Source organism: Astatotilapia calliptera, chromosome 13 (assembly GCF_900246225.1).
Source record: "Astatotilapia calliptera chromosome 13, fAstCal1.2, whole genome shotgun sequence".
NCBI lineage: Eukaryota > Metazoa > Chordata > Actinopteri > Cichliformes > Cichlidae > Astatotilapia > Astatotilapia calliptera.
This window is the reverse complement of record NC_039314.1, coordinates 3,637,323-3,659,373: the sequence shown is the minus strand read 5'-3', so window position 1 is coordinate 3,659,373 and position 22,051 is coordinate 3,637,323. Positions and strand designations below refer to the sequence as shown.

Sequence of the window (22,051 nt, the reverse complement as noted above, 5' to 3'; positions counted from 1 at the left end):
TGGCTAACAGCAGCTAACAGCAGCTAACAGCAGCTAACAGCAGCTAACAGCAGCGCTTACTGACAGAATATTCTGGAATATTCTCCATAACTCACCTTGGTATCGCTGAAACGGACACGTGAGCTTCACTGATTCATTGATGTCACAACGAACGAGTGAACTCAGGCGCAGGACTCTGTTGATGTTGAGAATAAACAGTTTATTTACACGATCACCGAGTGCTATATACAAAGTGCGTGGGGAATAGGGCTCCAGGGAATCCAGGGAAGGAGGGGGAAAGCCACACACTTCTTTGGCCACACACACCACTCACCAAAACAATCAAGATTGCAACTCCAGGGGTGGAAACGGGGATGGGTCCAAGAAGATCTATGTACAGGGGAAGACAATTAGAAGCCAGGGAAACACGAGAAACGACGATACACAGGAAAGAGTCGGGGCTACATTGGTGAGTGTCGTACAACGATCCAGTGATGAGAAACGCTGAGCTGTCGCCTAAATAGTGGCTGAAGTTCAGGACAATGAGCTGCAGGTGCGTGATTACTTGCAAGGGCATGGGCCAGAGGTGGGAACCCCAGCAGAGGCGAGCGAGAGAGAAAGGCCAGAGAGAGAAAGCAACAACAGCAACACCGAGATCGCTGGGGAGACACAGGGAACCATGACAATCGAGGCATATCGGAGTCTTTTCGGAAAGTTTTACAGCCTCCTTCGGAGAAATAGATGTGGCATAAACAGCTAACTGACAGCAAACACTCGCTACAATTGTACTGTTGGCCGAGTTGTTTGTCCTACAGTGGCCACCATAGACAGGATTATGCACTTAAATTGGGAGGAGTAAGAAAAAAGCATTCAGTTAACCGTAATCTGCCATGTACTGACATCTAGTGGTTAGATTTTACACGTTGTACCGTTAAGAAATCACAGAAGTCCCATAACCAGTTTTTTTATAGCTACTTAAATAACTTTTTTCTTTTTAATGTGATTCTTCGTGCGATGAAACATTTATTATTCACTCCTGAACAAAAGTATTTACTGGCCAAAAGCTGAAGTCATAAGGCGGGTTGTAATTTTTCTTCTATAAAAGCAGGTCTGAGGGTAGAAACTCATTGAACCCGTTAATCCTCACTTAGCAGAGCTCTACATTTCTTCCTTTTTTTTTCCTGGCCCATAACCTCAGGCTGCATTTACAGTGGTTTTTCTGGACTGTTTACCTTTGGCTAGGTTCATTTGTACAGGTGAAAGCACTGGAAAGGTGAAAGCAACAACCAGCAAACACAGTGACACACCCATCCATCTGTCTGTCAATAACAGCTGTACTGAACCTTCTGTCTTTCTGTGTCATATTCCTTCCATGTTTACCTATCATGATTAGCTATCTGCTAACATCTCTCTTCCTGTCTTATCGCCTGCAATTGACACTTATCTTTACGATTATTGAGCTTATTGAAGCTATTTTTATACATGGGCAAGGGCCCAGAGGCAGTTACATTTTTAGTTCAGTTGGAAGTTGGCTTATGGAAGTTTTGAGGGATTCAAAATTCCCCTTTGGTTCGGGTTACGAGTTTTGCATAAACAAAGCGAGTTGCTGTTTATCAGTGGAAAACACTGCATCTAATTAATCAAACTATCTTTCAACTGTCATATCGCTGACTTTCCCCTCATCTGCCTGTCTGCCATCTGCTCTGCAGCTACTTCAATAATAGCTTGCAGCTGCATAGGAAGGTGGGGATGGGGTGGGGGAGAGAGTGGGTGGAAGGAAAACCCAGAGGGGTAAAAGGAGGGCACGCAGGCGAGCTGGGAAGGAGGGAGGAAGGAGGGGGCGGTGAAAGCAGAGCTATGATGCAGACAGCAAATCACATGAGCAGGGATCTGTTTACAAACTGAGACCTTTAGACAGAGAACGTGGGGAAGAGAGACGAGGAAGGAGAGTGAATGTGAGAAGAAAAGAGAAAAAAAAGAAACCACAGGCGGAGAGAGGAGACCCTAGGTTTGAGTTACCATTGGCTGCATTGTCTTCCTGCATTGACATACCTCCCCGTGTTCTGTGTTCACAGCAGGAAGCCGGGGGAAGAGATGAGTTGCTGCTTTCCACGGGAACACTGAGAGGCTGCCTGCCTGCTTGGCTGGCTGTGCTGCCGGGAGAACCCGTCCACGTCCCTCCCTTTGTCTCTCCATAATTGGCAACGGCAGGTTTTCACAGCCAGAGAGGACGAAAGCGGCGTGGAGATCTAAAAGGAGCGGACAGAGGAGTGAGAAGAAAGGGAAAAGAGAACAGAAGAAGAGGAAGGGAAGGACAGCCTTGTCACAGTGTTTTGAAGGGGGAAACAAAGCCAGAGGCTCATAACAAAAGTGCTGTATGGGATTTGGAATACATTTCCTTGTCTTGTCAGTGACATTGGTGTCTTCTCATCAGCACAACTCGGATTCTTTGTCATTTGTGGGGAATGCACAAAGGAGCACTCTAGTTTCTACCTCTGATACATTCGCAGCCGTCTGGGAGTCAAAATCTCACATAAGTGGATGTTTTTTATGACATTCATGGGGTAAAATCATCCCAGCAGACTGAAACATTGTGTTCAAGGTCCTAGGTGTCTCTGATCAGGTGTACTGACTCTAGACCACAAGGATTTAACACAGGTATAAGAGGAACCTGGAGGCGGACATCATTTTCAGTGCTGGAAACAATCCCAGAAAAGTTGTGCAAATCATAGTTTGTGATACTGGAACGGCTTACTGGGTTTGCTATATGAACATTTGATGCATCCTGTCCACTGGTGTAACGGTAAGTGACCTGGAGCCAGTTTGCCCTCCTAAAAGAGTTATATTAAGCTGTTCCACCACGATTTCCTTATACATAGTCAACTGATTTTGATTGGATAATGCTACTGGTGTTTTCTAGCAACTGATTTATACATTATTAAGCTGTTTGTAGGTAAGACATGTTTATATATAATTGTTACTATGAGGTGAGGAAGGACTTTCCAGTCACTAGATTAGTGAAGAGCTGACCCAACCCTATCCTGATGTCATGAAGTTATGACAACAGTAACAACTAGGCCACAACATGTTTTACTATTTTTATAATTTTAAAAAAATGACTGCAAAAAAGTTTTTCCTACTTAATCATCTTAAAGATTTTTATGCTACACATTTCTACAAATTTTCCATCCAAAACACATCAAAATAAAACTAGTCATGTTTAACAATGATATAAGCCTATCCCCAACTAATGCATGTGCACAGTAGCCTAGCCTTTAGTGCTCCACTATCAATGATTTACTAGCATCGTGCTAAGATTACCTCCTTCGTCCAGACGTCCTCCTTAACCCTCCTCCTAAAACCCCCTGAGACTGTCACCTGCTGCAGTGACCCTTGTCCATTAGAGAGTGACTTCTGAACCAGACTTCCTCCACTGTAGCTTAACTTCTTGCACTTTAGTCTTGTGAAAACATTAATTACTGTGGTTTAAACCTGACGTTTGTTGCATGGAATGAAAAGTGCCTTGCTCAAACCCCTCAGGCTAAGAACTTGTTTCTCCCCAAGCTAAACTAAGGGGTGTTGGGCCAAAAAGCAAGTAGAACACATTCCTTTGTGATGCAAGGAGAGATATAAAAGTTCATATTAAAGTCGGTCTATTTTAGGGTGTGGAAAGCTGCTTGTTTTCTCTGTCTTCATCATGAGGATAGCAAACATCACCAGAAACAAAAATCTGACCCCAAAATCCCACAATACTTTCCCACAACTTTCCCCTGAATTCAAACACTCTATCTAAGAATGCTAACAGGGTAAGCAGTTTGCAATTTGAGACAAGAGGCTACACAGATGTCGTGTGCAGCTCGTGTGCCAGGCTTTACAGACTGCACAGACACAAGAGTGCACCCCCTAAAACCCAACCCTACATCCACTGTGGAGTAGTGATGGGTCGGTCGCGAACGAAATGGCTCTTAGAGCCGGGTGTTTGACATGAACGACGCGAGCCGGCTCCTTATCGCTAGCCGTGGGTTTTTTGTTGTTTTGTTTTTTCTCTCTCACCCTCTCTCGCACTTTTTTCCCGCTTCACTCAACATGCGAGCCTTGTGCTTTATGCTGGGCAGAGGGGGGGAGGGGCGGTAGTTATGCTCAGTAGCACAGGAACAGAGCGGGAGGGAAAGACAGAAAGAGCCAGGGACAAAGGATTCAGAAAGTTTATTCATGCAGGTCCATATGACAGAGAATATACATGTTCTTTTTATTTTCATATTATAATTTATATTTAATTGTGTTGTGGTTTGCAGTGTTTTGTGTTATTTCACTTTAAATTTGTAAAAGGAAAAAGCTGAAAATTTAAATAGTTAAAAGTTGAAATGTGAATAGTTTATTTTTGTATTATATGATTTATTTATTACATTTTATGTGGAGTGAATAAATAAACGTATATTTACAGTGGCCCCTAGAGACAAAGCGCATACAAACTTCAAATCACATACGAACTCTGAAACACGTACAAACTCCAAAGCATGTAAAAACTCAGAAGCACATAAAAACTCAAAACACGTACAAAAGACAACAGAAGTGCTCCAGGATGTTAGGGGCAGTGTTGAGCTTTTGTTACCTAGTGGCTACACAAGCCAGCAAGTACCAACCACCGGATTTGGTGTGTGGTAATAACAGATAAATTAACATTTTTTTTAAAATTATTTGACTATATATGAATGCTTGTGTATAAATACATAAACAACACACATATGCTTTCATGCTTTCAATTGTGTAATTTAAGTGATCTAGGTAGCTCTGTTTTGGAAGTTCAGTTCATGCTAGAAATGTGTTTTGGAGTTTGTACGTGTTTTGTCTCTAGGGGCCACCGCATATATTTATATATAAACATATATAAATAAAACCACTTTTTTTTGTACATTAGTAATTCCTTTTGTGCATAATTTTATATTATTGTTAATAATAAATTAATTAAAGCAACAAAACAACCTGAAGAGCCGGTTCGGAGCCGAAAGAGCCGGCTCTTTTTAGTGAGCCCAACCGAAACCTCTGGTGGAGCTGTGTGGTCTAATACTCACATAAAAATGTGTTTATACACACAGGTGTTAAACTTATGTTGTTGACCTTCATTCCCTTGATCTAAAATAGCAACGTGACACACATGGGAAGTCCAGACTAGTATATTTTTTGAAACAAGTTTAACAGCCTGGTTTTAAAGGCTAAAATGTTTGCTAATGCGGGCAACATTAACAACTGATAACAACTCTAGGCTACTTGTTGTCCAACAACTGCCGAGGAAAGTTCTGGTTGTAGCTGCTAAATGTTACACGTTGATCAGTCCTTAGCTCTTAGCTACTACTCTGGTCAAGCTAATGGCTACATAGCCTTTAGCTAAGGCTACATAGCCTTTAGCTAAGTAGCTAATGGCAACGTTTCGATATGAAGATAATAGCTAGTGTTGTGTCTTCACTGCTTATGAAGAAATCGCCTCGGAGTCTTCATACTGATTCTTTTATTCCGTATATATAGAACAAGCATCCACGCAACTGTAAACTGCTAAGCTAGCACATGAACACACAGCCGGCGTACCTATCTACATCCGGTGATTTCAAAATAAAAGTTCGAACATTACAGCTAGGTAAATGGGCATTAGCTTCCTAGCAAAGGGATAAATTTATCTGCCACTTGATGCCGGGCAAGTAGGGTACATCTGGTTCATCAGAGTTTTCTAGTGACAAGTCTGAAGAGAACAAAAAGAACCTGTTAAACAGTATAGTTATGAAGCATTGCAAAAAATTGTTTAAAAAAATTAAAAAACAATTGTGTATATTAGCTTTTCCTTTCCTTTTGTGCACATATATATATGTCTCTATAACATATTGGGCTATTAGGGTCATTTCAGAACTACAGACAAAGGACATAAATTGTTCAGAATAAAATTAAATAGAAGCTTTCCCACATCTTTATGAATTTTGCAAACTATTTAGGTCATAAATATTCTGTGCAGAAAAAGCAAGCATGCTTTCTTTCTTTCCTAATGATTTCTGTTGGCATTTTAATTCCACAGCTGAATTAGCTGACTAATAGCTTTGTTTATTGTGTTGCCATACAATCAGGCATGAGAAACCATGAATCCGTATTTGCATTATCACCAACACTATATTCAGGAGTGGCTTGTTCTTTGTGTCAAGATATATGAACAGTGAGCCTTACATACAGGCCACTACCAACGTATTATGGAAATATTATACACTGATATTATAAAATGATCCAGTTTAATAATTAACTGTATTTTAATTTGAAACTATTCATAAATGATTGCTGCTATAGGTATTTATTATATAGCTCAAAATACCTTTTCATAAATCTGAACAACTAAAATGTTTATTATGTCATTAAAGCAAATTTCCTTAGTATAAAAAATCAGCTGTGTTAAGCTATTGTGGTGGGACTGGTTTACACTAACGTGCAAGTAGTTATGGAAGTAGTTTTCTTGTGAGCCAAACTGTGTTGCTCTAGCTGTTTTAATACAGGTTGAGGTAGTTTATACACTGGGTGCAGTCTTTTTCCTCTGTGTGTATCCTATTCTCTTAGGGTGTCTATGTAACCTCGGACTGCAGAGCTCTGATCCTTACTGCAAGATGACATCAGAAACATTGCACGAACTGCCGCTCAACGTCTACATAATCATCCTGGGCATCGGCCTCTTCATCCTCATGCTCAGCCTCATCTTCTGCTGCTACCTGTTCAGGTACAGGACAAAAGGCAGTGCAGCTTTAGAGCTCCTGCATCAGATAGCTCTACAAAACTCTTATATTTGTGTGTTTCTATGAACTAGTCACCATTTAGTCATGTGCATTAATTCATTCTAAGTCTGTCAGACTCTCAGCGGAATTGGTCTCTAATTCCAAATAGTAAATGGGTCTTTCTCTTTTAATAAACATCATAAAATCTGTTGTTAAGTAGACAGAATTGTACACCTAACTTACAAATACAAATAACAAAAGAATCAAAAATAGTTCCAAGACATATTTAATCCTCCATTCACTTATACAGGATTTTTTTTTTACCTATATTGGAGTGTGTTACAAAACAAAACATCTTATTTCTCAGTTTCTTGCAACTGTGTTTCATCCACAGCCAGACTCATTTCTTCGTATCATCTTTTATCATTTGGCATTCATATGGGAGTTGAAATGAGTCACATGAAACTATCAGTCCAGCTGAAACAAGCTAAATTATATTATGGGGTGGGTTCACATGAGCAGATCTTAATGGCTGACTCTGAACATTAGGAGATAGTATTTTCCGCTGTCATTGCATTATGTGGAAATACATGGAACATTGTTGTTTGACAAAATGAAGTGCTGACAGAACAGGTTTAGGACAGGGTGCTGCTTTCAAGCACTAGCATTCCTGGAAAAAGTCAGTGTAAATGGATTGATGAAGTCATGTTTCATCAGTCATATTGTGGTTTCACTAGCAAAGGTGTAGCGAAGATACCCTGGAGACAAAGGTGCTTTTACTTATCCTTCAAATTTAGTAAGGGATTGGTGAACTAGCTATTTGCTTGTTCCCCAAACCCAAAATAATGCTAATCTATTTATGCTTTACACAGCTTGTGATCAGTGCAGTAAAACTGAATTTCAGCCAGATTTTTTTCCTACAAGCGCACATTCCTGACAGAGTTACAGTTCTGCTCAGTACAAGAGTGGATGGACAGGCTGATACATGAATTTCACGTTGTGTGAATTCCAGGCCTGCTCAAAGTACTATCCCAGCTGATTCCTACAGCATGACAAGACTTGTAATGGTGAAGACAGATGTGGAAGCATCAGACATAGTTTAGAGCTTTCATGTATCTAAATAATAATATGTTTCTTATTTGTGCTTCACAGACTGAGGCGACGAGGTGCTAGAGGGCAGTACGGCTACAACGAGGTAATATATTGATATTGTGACCAATATGACAAGTGCCAAATTGTAATCCAGTTACACTTGCGCTTTTTCTAGAGAACTGCCATTTATATGTATATATTTTACACAAATCCCTTCTTCTCAACAGGTTGTTTTAAAAGGAGCGGAGAAGAAACTGAGCCTACTTGGTGTAAGTTAAAGGGGCAAACTGGGCTGAGATGAACAGGAACCAGAGCCAGTGTTAACTATTTAAAAGATATTTGTTATACATCCTTTTTGTTAAGTGATTTAAACTGTGAAAAGCAAAACCAAATAAAGGGATTAAATGGAAGCCTAATTTACTGCTGAGCTGTAGTAAATCTATAATTCAACCAAAGAAATAGGGAACCATTGTTTGGTGTGACTGCAGCGTAAATATAGGATAGGATCAGATAAGTGTAAACTTCATCCTACTCCTTTGACTCTTATGGCAAAATGCCATCATATTTTTAAAGGTCAAATAAGAGGAGACCATGTAAAAGCATTATACATTATGTAAAACCTGCCACTTACTTTTAGAACTACTTTTTTAACCATTAGCTGCTGGTTTTGAGGTTTAGCTAGCTACAGCAATTACAGTCATGTGAAAGTTTTCACTCAGAGTAATCTAGGCAGTCCTGTGAAAAACTAAGTACACCTGTACTGCTTCATTGAAATTATGACAGTAAATAACAGCCACATTTTAAATAGACTCTAAAGTCTAGCATTTACCCAGTATATATGAAGGGAAGGTTTTTTATGATAGTCAGATAGTCACCTGTCCGATGCCATACTCTTCAGCGAATATTACAAGTCATCAGATGTAACTAGCAGATTTTGTTGAATATGATGCAAACTTCTACAACAAAAATGAAGTGGCAGTATGTTCTTAGAAAGAATTTTTGTCTTCTTTGCTAGAGTTATTTTTCGTTTTCCCACAGGAGGGAACTATGGTGTGAACTAACACAATGATTTTTGGGGTCATAATTGGATAAAAATGGCAAAAATTGTCAGATATGGCTGAAAAAAGTATGCCAATCTATGGATTTGGCATCTAGATTTAGATTAATCAAAAGTGAAACATACAAACTGCTGAAATAGCAGTGAAATAAAACAGGTGCATAGTTGGCCCATACATAGTAATTTACAATCTGGTAACATGCACAATTGATTGGAGTTTTATTTTCAAGTTCGATGTGACAAATTTCAGTCTACTTTTCAGCATTGTCATCCCGCTTTCTCCTACACAAAAATAGTTTTTGCCTCACATTTGGCTTTTAGTGATCTGGTCAGTCTACAGGGCCTGGGCACCTTGCAGTCACTGAGTCAGCCATTAACTCCTTTGTATACCAAAGTATTCTGAGTCAAATATGCCATCTGTCTGACAGATAAAGCTTGACCCAAACTGGGTCATAAAACAGGTCAGTGATCCCAGGTACAGATGCAAATCTACAACCCGCATGGGTAAAAAAAGAAAAGAATCAAAGTTACCCAGTCAAAGTCCAGACCTCAACCCAGCTGACACGCTGTGACAGGACCTTTGTGCATAAACAAATGCCCACAAAACTCAGTGAACTGAAGCCACATTGTGTAGGAGCCACTGATAAAGTCCTGCAGACTTTACTTTAAGTTATGGCTGTTACAGGTGCTCCACGGGCATGGCTTCATGACTGTAGCTACCACTTTGTGCTAGATGTTATGTATTTATAATTCATTATTTTAGCAGTTTGATACATCATAATAAGCATAACTAGATTTTGGAAAAGTAAAGCAATCGAATAACTGATTAAATGCCAAAATTGGTATTGTGGTTATTCACCCAAGAGAAACAGGCGAGGTACTCACTGCTAGCAATAAATGTGTGCTTCAGGAGCTTCAGGAAGATCTCTGAAAAATTATAGTAACTGCTATATCTTAATGTAACTTTTAAGCTACCAATGAGCGAATGAAAAGATGGTCTCTATTGTGAAATCACACCCAGATGTTACACAATAAGTGTAAAAAAAAAGGTAGTCGTTTTGAATTTTGAATTAAACCGTCATTTGGCCTTTTCAGCAAACATGTGCGGTGTGCTTGGAAGAGTTTCGCAGCAGGGACGAGCTTGGAGTGTGCCCGTGTTCCCATGCTTTTCACAAAAAGTAAGTTGTTTAGTACATCATTCCATGGTAATTATCAAACCTTCATGAGAGCAAACAACTGACTCCATGTTACGAAAACTCCAAACTCAAAACATGTTTCATTTGTTTTAGTGGTTTCACAAACTTGTAATCATGCACCTAAGCTGACTGCCTGACCGTGGCTCCATTCGTCTTTTTTAAAGCTTAAAAGTTTTAGTGAAATGTGCAAGGATCTCGACCAGCTGGAGAAACGACATGTGCAAATTTCTTGCTGGTCTCTGCCTTCAATTAGCAGCTGACGCAGTCACCGAGGCCGTAGAATTTGGAAAAAGATGCCCAGCAACGCTCGCAGGAAATGACTACCAGATTTCTAAGAACTCTTGACCGTGCATGTTTGAACAGGAGGACCTTTGTAACTGAGCCTTGAATTTACCCTGCAGCTTAGGTGTGACAATAACAGCAGCAGTTTTAGACCAGCTTCTGGAATGTACATGCTGTTTACAAAGTGTGTGAGCTGTCACTGTTCCTGTATTTCTCTTTTGTTGTGTTTTTAACCACTAAACCATCACTGGGTCGCCAGGGATCTTTTTTGGGGCAGGGTAGGTTCAGTTCATATTGACCCTTTTATATAGACTTTTCACCTACTTGGTGTATTCAGGTTTAAATCTTAAAATAGGAAAGCTGAAAGGCCAAAATCCATGTAAAGGAGCTGAGTTAAAAGGTAACATGATCTTGCTTCTGGGACTGTGCTTGTTTAACATGTTGCTAAAATGGAACCTTAAGTATTTCTCTGGTGATCTGATGGATGCTACGTGGTTAAAACTGAACCTTTTCACATAACTTTGCAACTTTGTGTCTTTGCCTCATGTCTATCCACATTTATGCAGGTGTCTGCTAAAATGGTTAGAGATTCGCAGCGTGTGCCCCATGTGCAACAAGCCCATTTGTCGCCTCCAGCCTGACCACCAGCAACCAGTGCCTCAGAGTCTCCTGGAGGTCTGAGAGTGGAGCGTACGTCCAGCAGCACTCCACGGCTCTTCAGTCAATTGACCTGTCACTGTACAGAATCCTGTTCCACAATCTGACACACAGTACTTTTAGTAATGTGAGTATTTATGAGGCAGAGCTCTTCTGAAAGTGAAAATAAATATAGATATGAGAGTAAATAAGGAAAGCCAAAGAACATTCCCGGCAAACTGAATAAGGTGAGAGATTGGAATGGTAACCACATTTAATCTGTATGTACACGGCATTCATGATAGAGTTGCAGTAGGTTGAAATCAACCAAAGGCAGAAAAAAGGAGAAAGTTCAAAAATAACCAGCCATCTCATATGGCTTTCCCATCATTGAATTCACAGAACTCAAACCTCTCTCTCCCACCTGAAGGTCCTGCATGTTCCTGCTTGGAATTCATTTCTTTAGATAAAAGGTGTACACTTGCAATTTAGAGTCTATTAATTTAGTTTGGTGTTATTCTCCCTTTGTGCAGCCATGCACAGCTCCAAGTGCTCTGGGTATGTTTGGATCACCCACTCATGACTAGCTTTGCAGACACAAAACAGACTTTTTTTAAAGTCAAACTAACACAACCATGATAGCGATGATCATCACTATCGACCATAGCTGGGAATGGCCCAGAGACCAGAAAGCAGTTTCTAGTGGAGGACTTGTTTAAGGCCAAAAAGGCATATGAGGTCAGAAGGTAGCACTAAGTTTTTCAGTTTTGGCTCTCTTCAAGTTTGTCCTCTTTTCCCAGCTGGCATCAAGTGAGGTTTGACTGTTTTGAACAGAGGTGGAAGAGATTCAGTGAGCATGGGCACACCAAGAGTTAGCAATCCAAGTGGAGCAGACGTGGAGGGAGAGGTGCAGCACTTCACAGTGGGATAATCTGGAGTCAGATTTAAATAAAGCTACTTTTTAATGGTGTGGTCACAGAATTATTATTTCACCTCTTGGCGATCAGCTATTCCAGTCTGTGCGGATTGCCTCGCCGATCATGAGCTAGCTTTTTAAAGCCTGAAAACAAAACCCAGAGAAAGTGCAGCAGTCCACTTTCCTCTGCAACTGCTGGATTACAGCGTGCTGGGAGGTTATCGATTTTCTTTTTTTTCATTGTTGCCAAAACGATTTTGTCCACTGTAGCTTTAACACAGTCAAGCCAGATGTGTAAACTAATGGACAAGTGCCTTCAAGATGCATACAATGCAAAGCCCACTAAAAACAGATGAAGTATTTAAGAGACTTTGTAATATAAAAGAGAAAAAGAAACTGGATTTGAAGTGAAAAATGTAGCATCCATGTAGTTTTGTCAAAAAAACAAACAAACAACAAAAACAACAATAACTCAGACCACAAATCATGCTTCCCTTCATCAACCTGTGATGACAAAGTTGTTACGATTCGTGTTTGAAATTCAGTTTGCTGGTTATGGTGGAAGAGTCGGTGCTACATGTGAACAGTGAAAGTGAAACTTGTCAGACATAAGTCTAAACTTCAGACTTCAAAAGGCTCCAGTTTAATATAGACACAAGTTTTGCTTCAGGTTGTTGATCAAGTGGGGTCAGATAATATAGCTTTACTATAACTGAACTAATGAGATTATTTCTGCCTTCAGAGCAGCTCTGCCTCTGAGAAATGTTTGTATGACAAACTCCAGTCTGCTTGTTTTTTTTGTTCTTTTACTTTACCCAAAAATGACATGCAGCTCCTTGTGAACATGATTTGCTTTGATCGTTTGCTACATTTTCATAGAGCCTGAGAAAAAAAGTGCAGTCTCTTGACAATGTTATGAAGAGATCTGAACCTCCTTTGTCTCTGTGTGATGAGACGACAACGATGATGATGATGATGATGAATGCAGAGACTGTAAAGAAAGTGCAAAATGACCCACGGGGCTGATTTAACTTAAGGAAATGGGATTATTTTGAACTAACAAGAGGAAGAGGTGTATTTATTCAGGTGTATCTACTATTTCTCAGTCAGCTCTGTACTATACTGGGTTGCCAAGCTGAGTGAAGGTAGCCATGTCCCAAATGTCTCGAGTGACTCACCCACTAAAATATACCTGATTTTGATATTTGTTTCTTCTTCTTCTTCTTTAAAAAAAAAAAATCATAACAAGGTTTCAGTAAAATATACTGTGAGTCTGTGATGACACAGCACTTTTGCAGGAGTGCTAACATGAACTAATTCATCTTTAAGGCAATCTTAGCTCCCCATGTGTGAAGAGCTACACTTGCTAAAGTAAGAAGGGACTGAAGTGACATGAAAGAGCCTGTCCGAGAACAAGTGAGGTACATCATAATTATAATTCTCTGTGTTCACCATGTTATACAGGTTAAGTACTGTGTAAACTGTAACTATAACAGTTTCTGACTTCTAAAATATATTCAGTACAATCAGCTTTTTGATAAGGTTGTCTGGACCCACGTCTTTTTTTTTTGTCTAGATTTGTTACATGTACACAATTAAAACTGTTTATTTCTATGTTGTCATTTTAATATATGAAAGAAAAGCCTGTTGGTACTCTCGCTATATTTTAGCAACTCTGATCTTTTACAATGTGTCCTCATACAGAATAATCACAGTGTTATAACCAATGAGGTGCCACCTTATCGGTGCTATATAAATGTACCCACCAATAATTCTGTGTAAGTTTAAATGCAGTTTGTTGTTATCTTTTTAGCAGTGTCTTTGGTGTTGACAACCTCAGCCTGTTGGTTCGTCTCTCCATCAAACACTTTGAGCTTTGAAGAAACCAGACAATTATTGTACCGCTATGGGATGCTGTAAAAACCATAACTGGTCCCCAGTGGGGATCCAGATTACTTTAAAATTAAAGTATTTACATATCTGTTGACGTTTATCCAGCACCTTCATTCAGTCAAAAATTTAATCTGTGTTACATTTTATGGTTTGTGCCTAAATGTCTGTGTAGGTTCTCAGTCATAAAGTTCATGGTAGACTTAAATGCTTGAAATGAAAGCAGCTGGACCTCTTTTTGGTTTCACCTTTCATCCAAGAGGCTTCTTTGGTTTAATCCAGCAAACTGAAGAAGCCTTAATGGTTTGCAGCCACATATCAAAAGAATTACAGGCTATTTTCATCAGCGTACCTGCTAATCCACTGACATGCTAAACTAAAATAGCAAACATTACTTTTGAAACATTAGTAATGTTAGCATTATTACTGTTAGTTTGCTAGCATACTGACCTCAGCATTCAGCTTCAAAGTTCTGGTGTGCCTGTAATAACAATCTGATTATTTCATATCACCATTTCTGCCTGTATTTATTACAGGAAGTCACGATATACTGAACTCTCAGACAGTCGATTCTGTTCATCTGTAATGTTTTCAGAGGGAGAAACATTTCCTCTCTCATCCAAGTGACTTCTTCTGACTGCAAGCTTCATCAACCTGTCTCAACCCCAACCTAACAGAAACTAGCACCACTGACTAGCATTGGGCCATGAGGTCAGTTTAATGATCAATAATATGAAAACTGTCACGACCATTGATCAAACGTCATGAGTGCCTTACAGAGAGAGTTGGAAAATGGCTGCATATGTACACTTGGGCGCCCTCCTCAGTTCAGAAGTGTGTGTTTCCTTTTTTCATGTAAATGGTCTCACTGACGTCCCGCTCAAACCAGCGTTCCTCCCTGTCTAGGATGTGTACAAGTGAACAAGTGCCCACTGGCCTGTAGGTGTAACAGACTGTGGAGTCCTGACCCAACGAGGTAGTTCTTCTGTGTTGTGCCATCCACTTAGCCGGAGGTTGTTTGGTTTCCAGGAGTTAGAAATCACAGGTCCTCCTGGCTCTTCACCGCATACATTATAATCTGCTTGTGCCGGGGGATCGATCCTTGGGGTGGACCAGTTTATAATGTTTACATCTAAGTCTTCTTAACTCATAAACAGAATTTCTGGTCTACTACAGGGTCTTTACAGGGACAAATAAGCGACCGTACAGGTACAAAGATGCACGTCTTACTGCATAAATATGCACAACACAAAAGCAGAGACAAAAGAAAGCTGTTGCACAGAGTCAGCAAATGTCTGGAAATTCCCTGCTCAGGTATGACATCAGGGTATTTGTGCAAGAACACATCAATTGTGTCACGAAAAGGTTTTCAAAGATGCTAACTATTGATTGTTGACACTGATTAACCGGATTACCTGCAGACACTTGAAAAGGCAGAAATTTCATTTGAGTCCCCAAAACACCACACTACAAATGTTCTAACATCTATATTCCCACATGCCCTGAAAGTAGTCCACAGTTCCTCATAAAGTAAATATTTAACTTCAAGAAGTCTCAGATATCAGCATGCATTCAGTGTTCTGCAGACAAATTACCTCATTACAGCAAGTGGAGAGAATGATTAGAAGATAGAGAGGATAATCGCAAAGGGAGGGGATAAGCTGGTTCACAGGTTCTCTCAGTACATGACTTGTTGCCTTAATTATAAATAGATATCAAAGAGCATATGGTTCTATTTATGTTTTCGTCTTTGTCTGGAATGGTTGTTTTTGTTTCCTTGGCATCCATGCGTGTATAAGCAATCAAATCTCTGGGCTTAGTGACTCACCTAATGTCTCTTTCCTCTTTCTGGGTGCACAACTCTAAGTGGCTGTAGTCTCTCAGTCAGCAAATGGGCTGATTGTTATCCTCCTGCAAGATGATGCCACATCTGGCATAACCTGACTCGAAGAAAACAAAACAAATAAACCAGGAGGATGAAGAAAAATTTTATCGTATTTGAGAGTGTAATAAAGGATAATACATCCATCTACTCATGATACATATTGTACTTTATGGTTCACATAAAATGAACATGTGTCACATGATCTCAGATATACAATACACAAGCTAGTCACTGTTATTCCTGCCTCTTCATTCCCAGGAACTGACTGTTGTATTCCATCATCAGCACAGGGATGTACCAGAAGTCACTTCCCTAAACAAAAAAACACAGAGGCAACCCGATGTCACACAACTCAACAACAACTCACTGTTGTTGCTATTTTGACTTTGTGGATTATAAAGAAGATGTGATTGAAGTTCAGCTTTAGTTTAATGTTTTTAACAAAAATAAAATGGAAAAATTGTTTTTTTACTCGGATGAAAATCCCTTGCAGCTGAAGACTGCAATACCTTAAGCTGCAGCTTGTTTGTGAGTCTTTTCGTTAACTGAAAAGTATACTAAAAAAAAACAAGTTGGGTTTTTTCCATTTTTAATAAAACAAAGAGTGGAAATACCTCCAACACACAAACATTTGACAACCCAGCATGCAATTAATTTGCACAAATGTAATGTCTTTGATATGCTGCTCAGAGATGGTCGTGACTCTCAAATCGGAGCCAGTGATAACTCTTCCTCTATGCTGTTGCTTGCTGGGGCGGCAGGTGGGGTGTTGCAGATGCCAACGGTCACAGGAGCACGCTCAGTGAGAGACTGAGATTACACAAATGCACCACAGAACGACACAGGAAGTCATCCATGCCTGTACAACTCCTCCATCTAATGCACAGTACACAGAGCAATAGTTACTTTTGCACATGCTCTTCAGTGAAATTAAGAAATAATAAAGTTTGACAGGTTAGAGTAAAATGTCAGTCATATGTATCTCATCTCTGTAATATTCTGGATATTTATAATTGAGCTATTTATATATATCACAGCTATTTCTTATATATTGTAAACTTTATAATATATTTTATTATTTAATTTAGTTCAGTCGGTTACTGTTCTAATTGTCTTGGATTAATAAAGATTCCGATTCTCTCCCCTGTGGAACAGAAACTAAATTAGAGTTCCTAGGCTCATTTAAACTTAGGTGGCATTGTTGCAAGGTAGCCAGAATTCTGTCACTAGTGGGGCATTGTTTTGTAAGCTTTCTGTTTACTCAGATCAGTGACTGCCAACTTCCCCCTCATGCCACATCAATCATTAACCCCAGTTTTACAGCAGGAACCAAGTTTTCCCAGCACAGCACTGCCTCCGCTGGTTTGTGTTGTTCCCGCGGTGCATCCTGGTACCAGGCAGTCGCCACCTACACACAGGCTCATGCACCGAGGCATGTATGTGATGTAAAAGAGGACGTGATTCATCCGACCAGGACACCTTCTTCTATTGCTCTGTGGTCCAGTTCTGATGGTCAAGTGCCCATTGTTGGTGCTCATAGTGGTGGATAGGGGTCAGCATGGGCAGCCTGACTGGTCTGCAGCTATGCAGCCCAGTACACAGCAAACTGTGACGTTCTGTGTATTCTGAAACCTTGCTTTTTACTGACTCTAGCACAGCAACTTTGAGGAAAAAATGGCCACTTGCTCTCTAATATATCCCACTCAGGTTCCATGATCACTGTGCATGTTGGTTGTGTTATTGTTTCCCATCTTTTAAGCTCCTGTTTTCTCTGGTTTTAATCATGTAACACATGTAATGCAGAAATAATGGGTCCAGCTCTACAGCAGCATTTACATTTATTATTATACTGAAGTTGTGTTATTGTTGCTTTTGTGTTGATCTGTATATGTAACAGCATGCAGAGGTCACAGGTCACCGAGAGCAGAGCACGGTGCCGGCTGCTGATATCTTCACTGTGGGGCACCTCCGTCTTCCACGAGGTGAAAAGATAAAGCGGAGGTGGTGAAGGGCACTGTTTAACAAATCTCTGAGCCTCAAGGCACTGGAGAAGTCCGGCAAGACCACACAGGCTTTTCTCTTAAATATCTGCACGGTCATAATACAGAGCATACATGTTAAAACAATAGAAACAGTATTTAAAACTTTCAGTGCTGTGTACATATGTATTTCTCTGAATCAGTGCTTTTAAATGCTGGAGAGTAAGCACCTTTACATCAATGGTGGTCGGAGGGAGGAGGCTAAGCAGCAGGTCTCTTTCATACCAAGATCGTGGGAGGTTATCAATTTCAATAGACACAGTCTGACGAGAGAAAAACAAAAGATTTCATAAAATTATCAAAACATCCATCATCAGCCATAAAAAAAACAAACCTTTAGATTTTTTTTCTTTTTTGTGGGAGTCCAAATGTTTCATTACCTGTCTGTAAGCTGGAAACAGTGGTTCCCACAGAATGGGACGTCTGTGCAGTGGGCGGTAACTACAGCTGCCTGGTGGTGCTCGATGGGGACGTTCGGATCTTTTATCCTTGGGGCCCTCTCTGACCTCCCTGATGCCTACTTGAGCTACGAAGAAGACTTTGGTGCTGCTCTTCATTTCCCTCAAAGCCACGGCAGCTTCATCGGCACTGCGGTAATGCACCATCCCGTATCTGTGATTGTTTTTCACAATCGTCTGAAGTACGAGAGGAAAATCGTGAAGCAAATGAAAGTGAATTTTGCATTTCTAAAGCACGTTTGTAAGACAGTTACCTGAACAGAGATGACACATCCAAAAACATGCTGAGCAGATCCTTGGCAGTAACAGCTTGGTCAGAATTCAGATAGACTTTCATTTTCTGTCAGAGTAAAGCACAGAGTCAGACAGCAAAGCACAGAGCTGACGTCCTGTTATGATCCTCAGAAAGCAGAAGGGAAACGTACGTCGGTCCACTCAACATTTCTCCAGTCTGAAGGAACCGTCTGTTTGGAAACCTCACTGGGTGCATAGCAGTTTTCATATCTGATGGCGTCCATTGCAATTATGCATCAAAACTTAACTGTAATTTCAGAATACAGCTTTTGAGTGCAGATTTGGTCACATGTCAACTGAAGAAAAACAAAAACAAATTTGTAAAATAAGCAGAGTTGTAACCAAGTGTAGGCCTGTGACAGAAATCCTAAAAGTAAGACACCGTTACAGCTTTGAAAATAAATTTGATTCAAACCAGTTTGTTTCCTAGCAACATGATGCAAATCTGCACCTTACAGCAGAACTAACTTAATTTTGGCATTCAGACCCCATTCATATTCTAAATAATATTTCATGTTGTGAAATAGAAAACATGGACTCACACGTCCAGGGCGAGTGATGAGTTTTGTTCAACTATTTAACAGCAATTCTGGACTCAAGTGACGCGTGAATGTAAAAATGCCTTACTGTTACTTAAAGTCATGACATGAAAAGAAAAGTGGTTTTCACATATTTGACTGTAGACATACAAAGTACAGCTGGGAATGCCTTTTGTTTGTTGTTGTTGTTTGCAGAAAGGTGGCTGTCAGAACAGTATGATTTGTGTCCTTGGAAAACTGAATTCTGCAACTTCTTTTTCCAACGTTTTAATTTGCAGCTACGCACCGAGGCTGCTGGCACTTTAAATTCTCTTTTTGCTGGTTTTTATTGTTGTTTTCATATCTAAATACCAGGAGAAAGATCGTATCTGTGTTCTCATTAGGATTGGGATTTTTGTAGGCTTAGCCTATGGCCTATAAGTTTACTTTGTTAAATGCTAGTTATGACACAGTGTGTTTCACTTCTCTTATGGAGAAGTGTGAAAGTAATGTCATGAGTACTGTAATGAATTACTTTCTCCTTGAGTTGGTACTTAACATACTGCGTTACTTTTTAGTAACAACAACAACACTGATAAGAGCAGAAACAGCTCCAATGTGCACAGACAACATCCACAGCAAGCAATTAATTTGCATGAATGCCTGATATACTGCTTAGTGACGACGGTGACTCTGAGAGTGGAGCCAATGAGAACCCGGGGAACTGATAAGGAATCAGGATGGTTGAATTCTTATCAGTTCCCATCTCTGCTGAAATACACTTCCTACAGGTAAACGACGACATAACTGAAAACAATTCCTGTTTTGAGAGATCATTGAGCTCAGCCGTTAAAAAATAGAAAAATATGTTTTTACTGTTGGTATTTCACAAAATGACAGAAAAAACCTTTCTTGTGAATTAGCTGACGAGCTCTGTTTGTTGTTTTGTTTTTTAAAAAATTACAGGATAAAGTCCAAGTAAGCTGAGAGTACTTTCTGTAAGTCTACAGATTTATTTCTGATCGTGTGATGTTTACTTTCCTGTTCAGTGGTTCCTTCCGGTTCATGTTCCTCAGAGAGGTGCTACATTAACACAAGGCCCCCTAACACTGATGTAAGGTCTGTTCTAAATGCTGCTTTGGTTTATCTATAACAGCATGTCTTAACTGTGATGGTCATATCAGTGCAACGTGTAACTCCATTAGGACTGCTTATCTCTATGTTACCATGGAAACAAAGGTGACTTAACGCAGGAGGCTGTGTGTAGCAGATGAGAGAGCGGAAAACTGTGGTGATATGAAGCAGATCACAGAGATGAGGGGCAAGGTTATGAATACACTTAAACGTGAGAACTAATATTTTAAAGTTTATCCTGGCTTCTATGGGCAACCAGTGAAGCTGTTGAAGAAGTGGGGTGATATAGTCTCTAAATCAGGGGTGTCCTGCAGGTTTTAGATCTCACCCTGGGTCAACACACCTGAATCACATGATTAGTTCATTACCAGGCCTCTGGAGAACATCAAGACATGTTGAGGAGGTAATTTAGCCATTTAAATCAGCGGTGTTGGATCAAGGAAACATCTAAAACCTCCAGGACACCGGCCCTTGAGGCCTGGAGTTCGACACCTGTGCTCTAAAGGGAGTACGAGTTATGACCAGAGCTGCAGAATTCTGAAGAAGTTGAAGTTTATGGAGGGACTTCCTGGGGAGACCAAATAGGAGGGAGTTGCAATAATTGATTTGGGAAGTAATAAGACTATGGACAAGGATGGCAACATCCCAGGGAGTAAGGAAGGGATGAAGTCGGTTAATGTTACGTAAGTGAAAGTATGCAGACTGGGTTATGTAATTAATGTGAGGCTGAAATGAGAGAGTACTGTCAAGTATGACACCCAAACTCTTTACCTGCGGGGATGGAAGGATGGGGAAATTTTCAATATTAATGGGGAAACTGTGAGATTTGGTTAAGGTAGAGGCTGTGCCAACGACACACGCCAACTGTTAAGTTTGAGAAAATTGGAGGAGAACCAAGATCTGATCTCCATAAGACACTTCAAGAGGGAGGTAGGTGGAAGGGATGAATTAAGTTTGGAGGAAATATAGAGCTGGGTGTCGTCAGCATAACAATGAAAATTTATATTATATTTTTGGAATATTTGGCCAAGAGGGAGCATGTAGATAATGAATAAAAGAGGCCCTAATACTGAACCCTGGGGCACACCAGCAGAAACAGGATAGAGACTTGAAGAGTAGGAATTAAATTGGATAAACTGAGTGTGGTCTGAGAGATATGAGGTGAACCAGGCAAGGGAGGTGTGACTAATGCCAATGGATGCTAATCTGTTCAGGAGGATATTATTAGAAACTGTGTCAAATGCCGCACTAAGATTAAGAAGGATGAGAATGGTTAAAAGACCAGAATCAGCTGCCATCAGAAGGTCATTCGTAATCTTTAACAAAGCAGTTTCTGTACTATGAATGCAGCGGAAACCAGACTGAAATTGTTTGTAGAGATTATGGTCATTGAGGTATGAGTGAAGCTGGGAGGCAACAACTTTCTCAAGGATTTTCAAAATAAAAGGGAGGTTTGATATAGGGTGAAGGTTATCAGAATTATTGGGATCTGCAGAAGGCTTTTTGAGAATTGGAGTGACAGGAGCAGTTTTCAGGGAGAGAGGAATAATTCCAGTGTTAAGGGAAGAGTGGATAATACTAGTTATGAGAGGAGCCAGTGAGGGAAGACAAGCTTTAACTAACACAGTGGGAAGAGGGTCAAGCTGACAAGTGGATGATTTAGATTTTTGAATAAGATTTGATACATCAGCTATGGAGGGAAGAGTAAAAATGAAAATGACTGGGAGGAAGACAGAAAGTCTACCTCACAGTTTATGAGTGAAAAACTATATAAGAGAGTTGCGAAAGTCAGCAGAGTCTATATGAGAGGGGAATCAGTCCGGAGGTTTTGTAATTTTACTAAACAATGAAAAGGGAGACCTGGAGTTACCTTTACTAGAGCTGATTGAACCAGAATAGTATGCAGATTTGGCTGAAGCAATGCAGATATGATCG

General features: G+C 40.1%; 1 protein-coding gene across 1 annotated transcript; it reads left to right on the top strand.

Moving 5' to 3' along the window:
- The first annotated feature begins 1,810 nt into the window (after positions 1–1,810).
- Positions 1,811–13,885, top strand: LOC113035023 (RING finger protein 122-like). The gene is made up of 6 exons (XM_026190259.1): positions 1,811–2,782; positions 6,568–6,724; positions 7,872–7,914; positions 8,039–8,080; positions 9,964–10,046; positions 10,913–13,885. The coding sequence occupies exons 1-6, from the start codon at positions 2,758–2,760 to the stop codon at positions 11,025–11,027; spliced, it is 465 nt and encodes a 154-aa protein (XP_026046044.1). The 5' UTR covers positions 1,811–2,757; the 3' UTR covers positions 11,028–13,885.
- Positions 13,886–22,051: the final 8,166 nt, after the last annotated feature.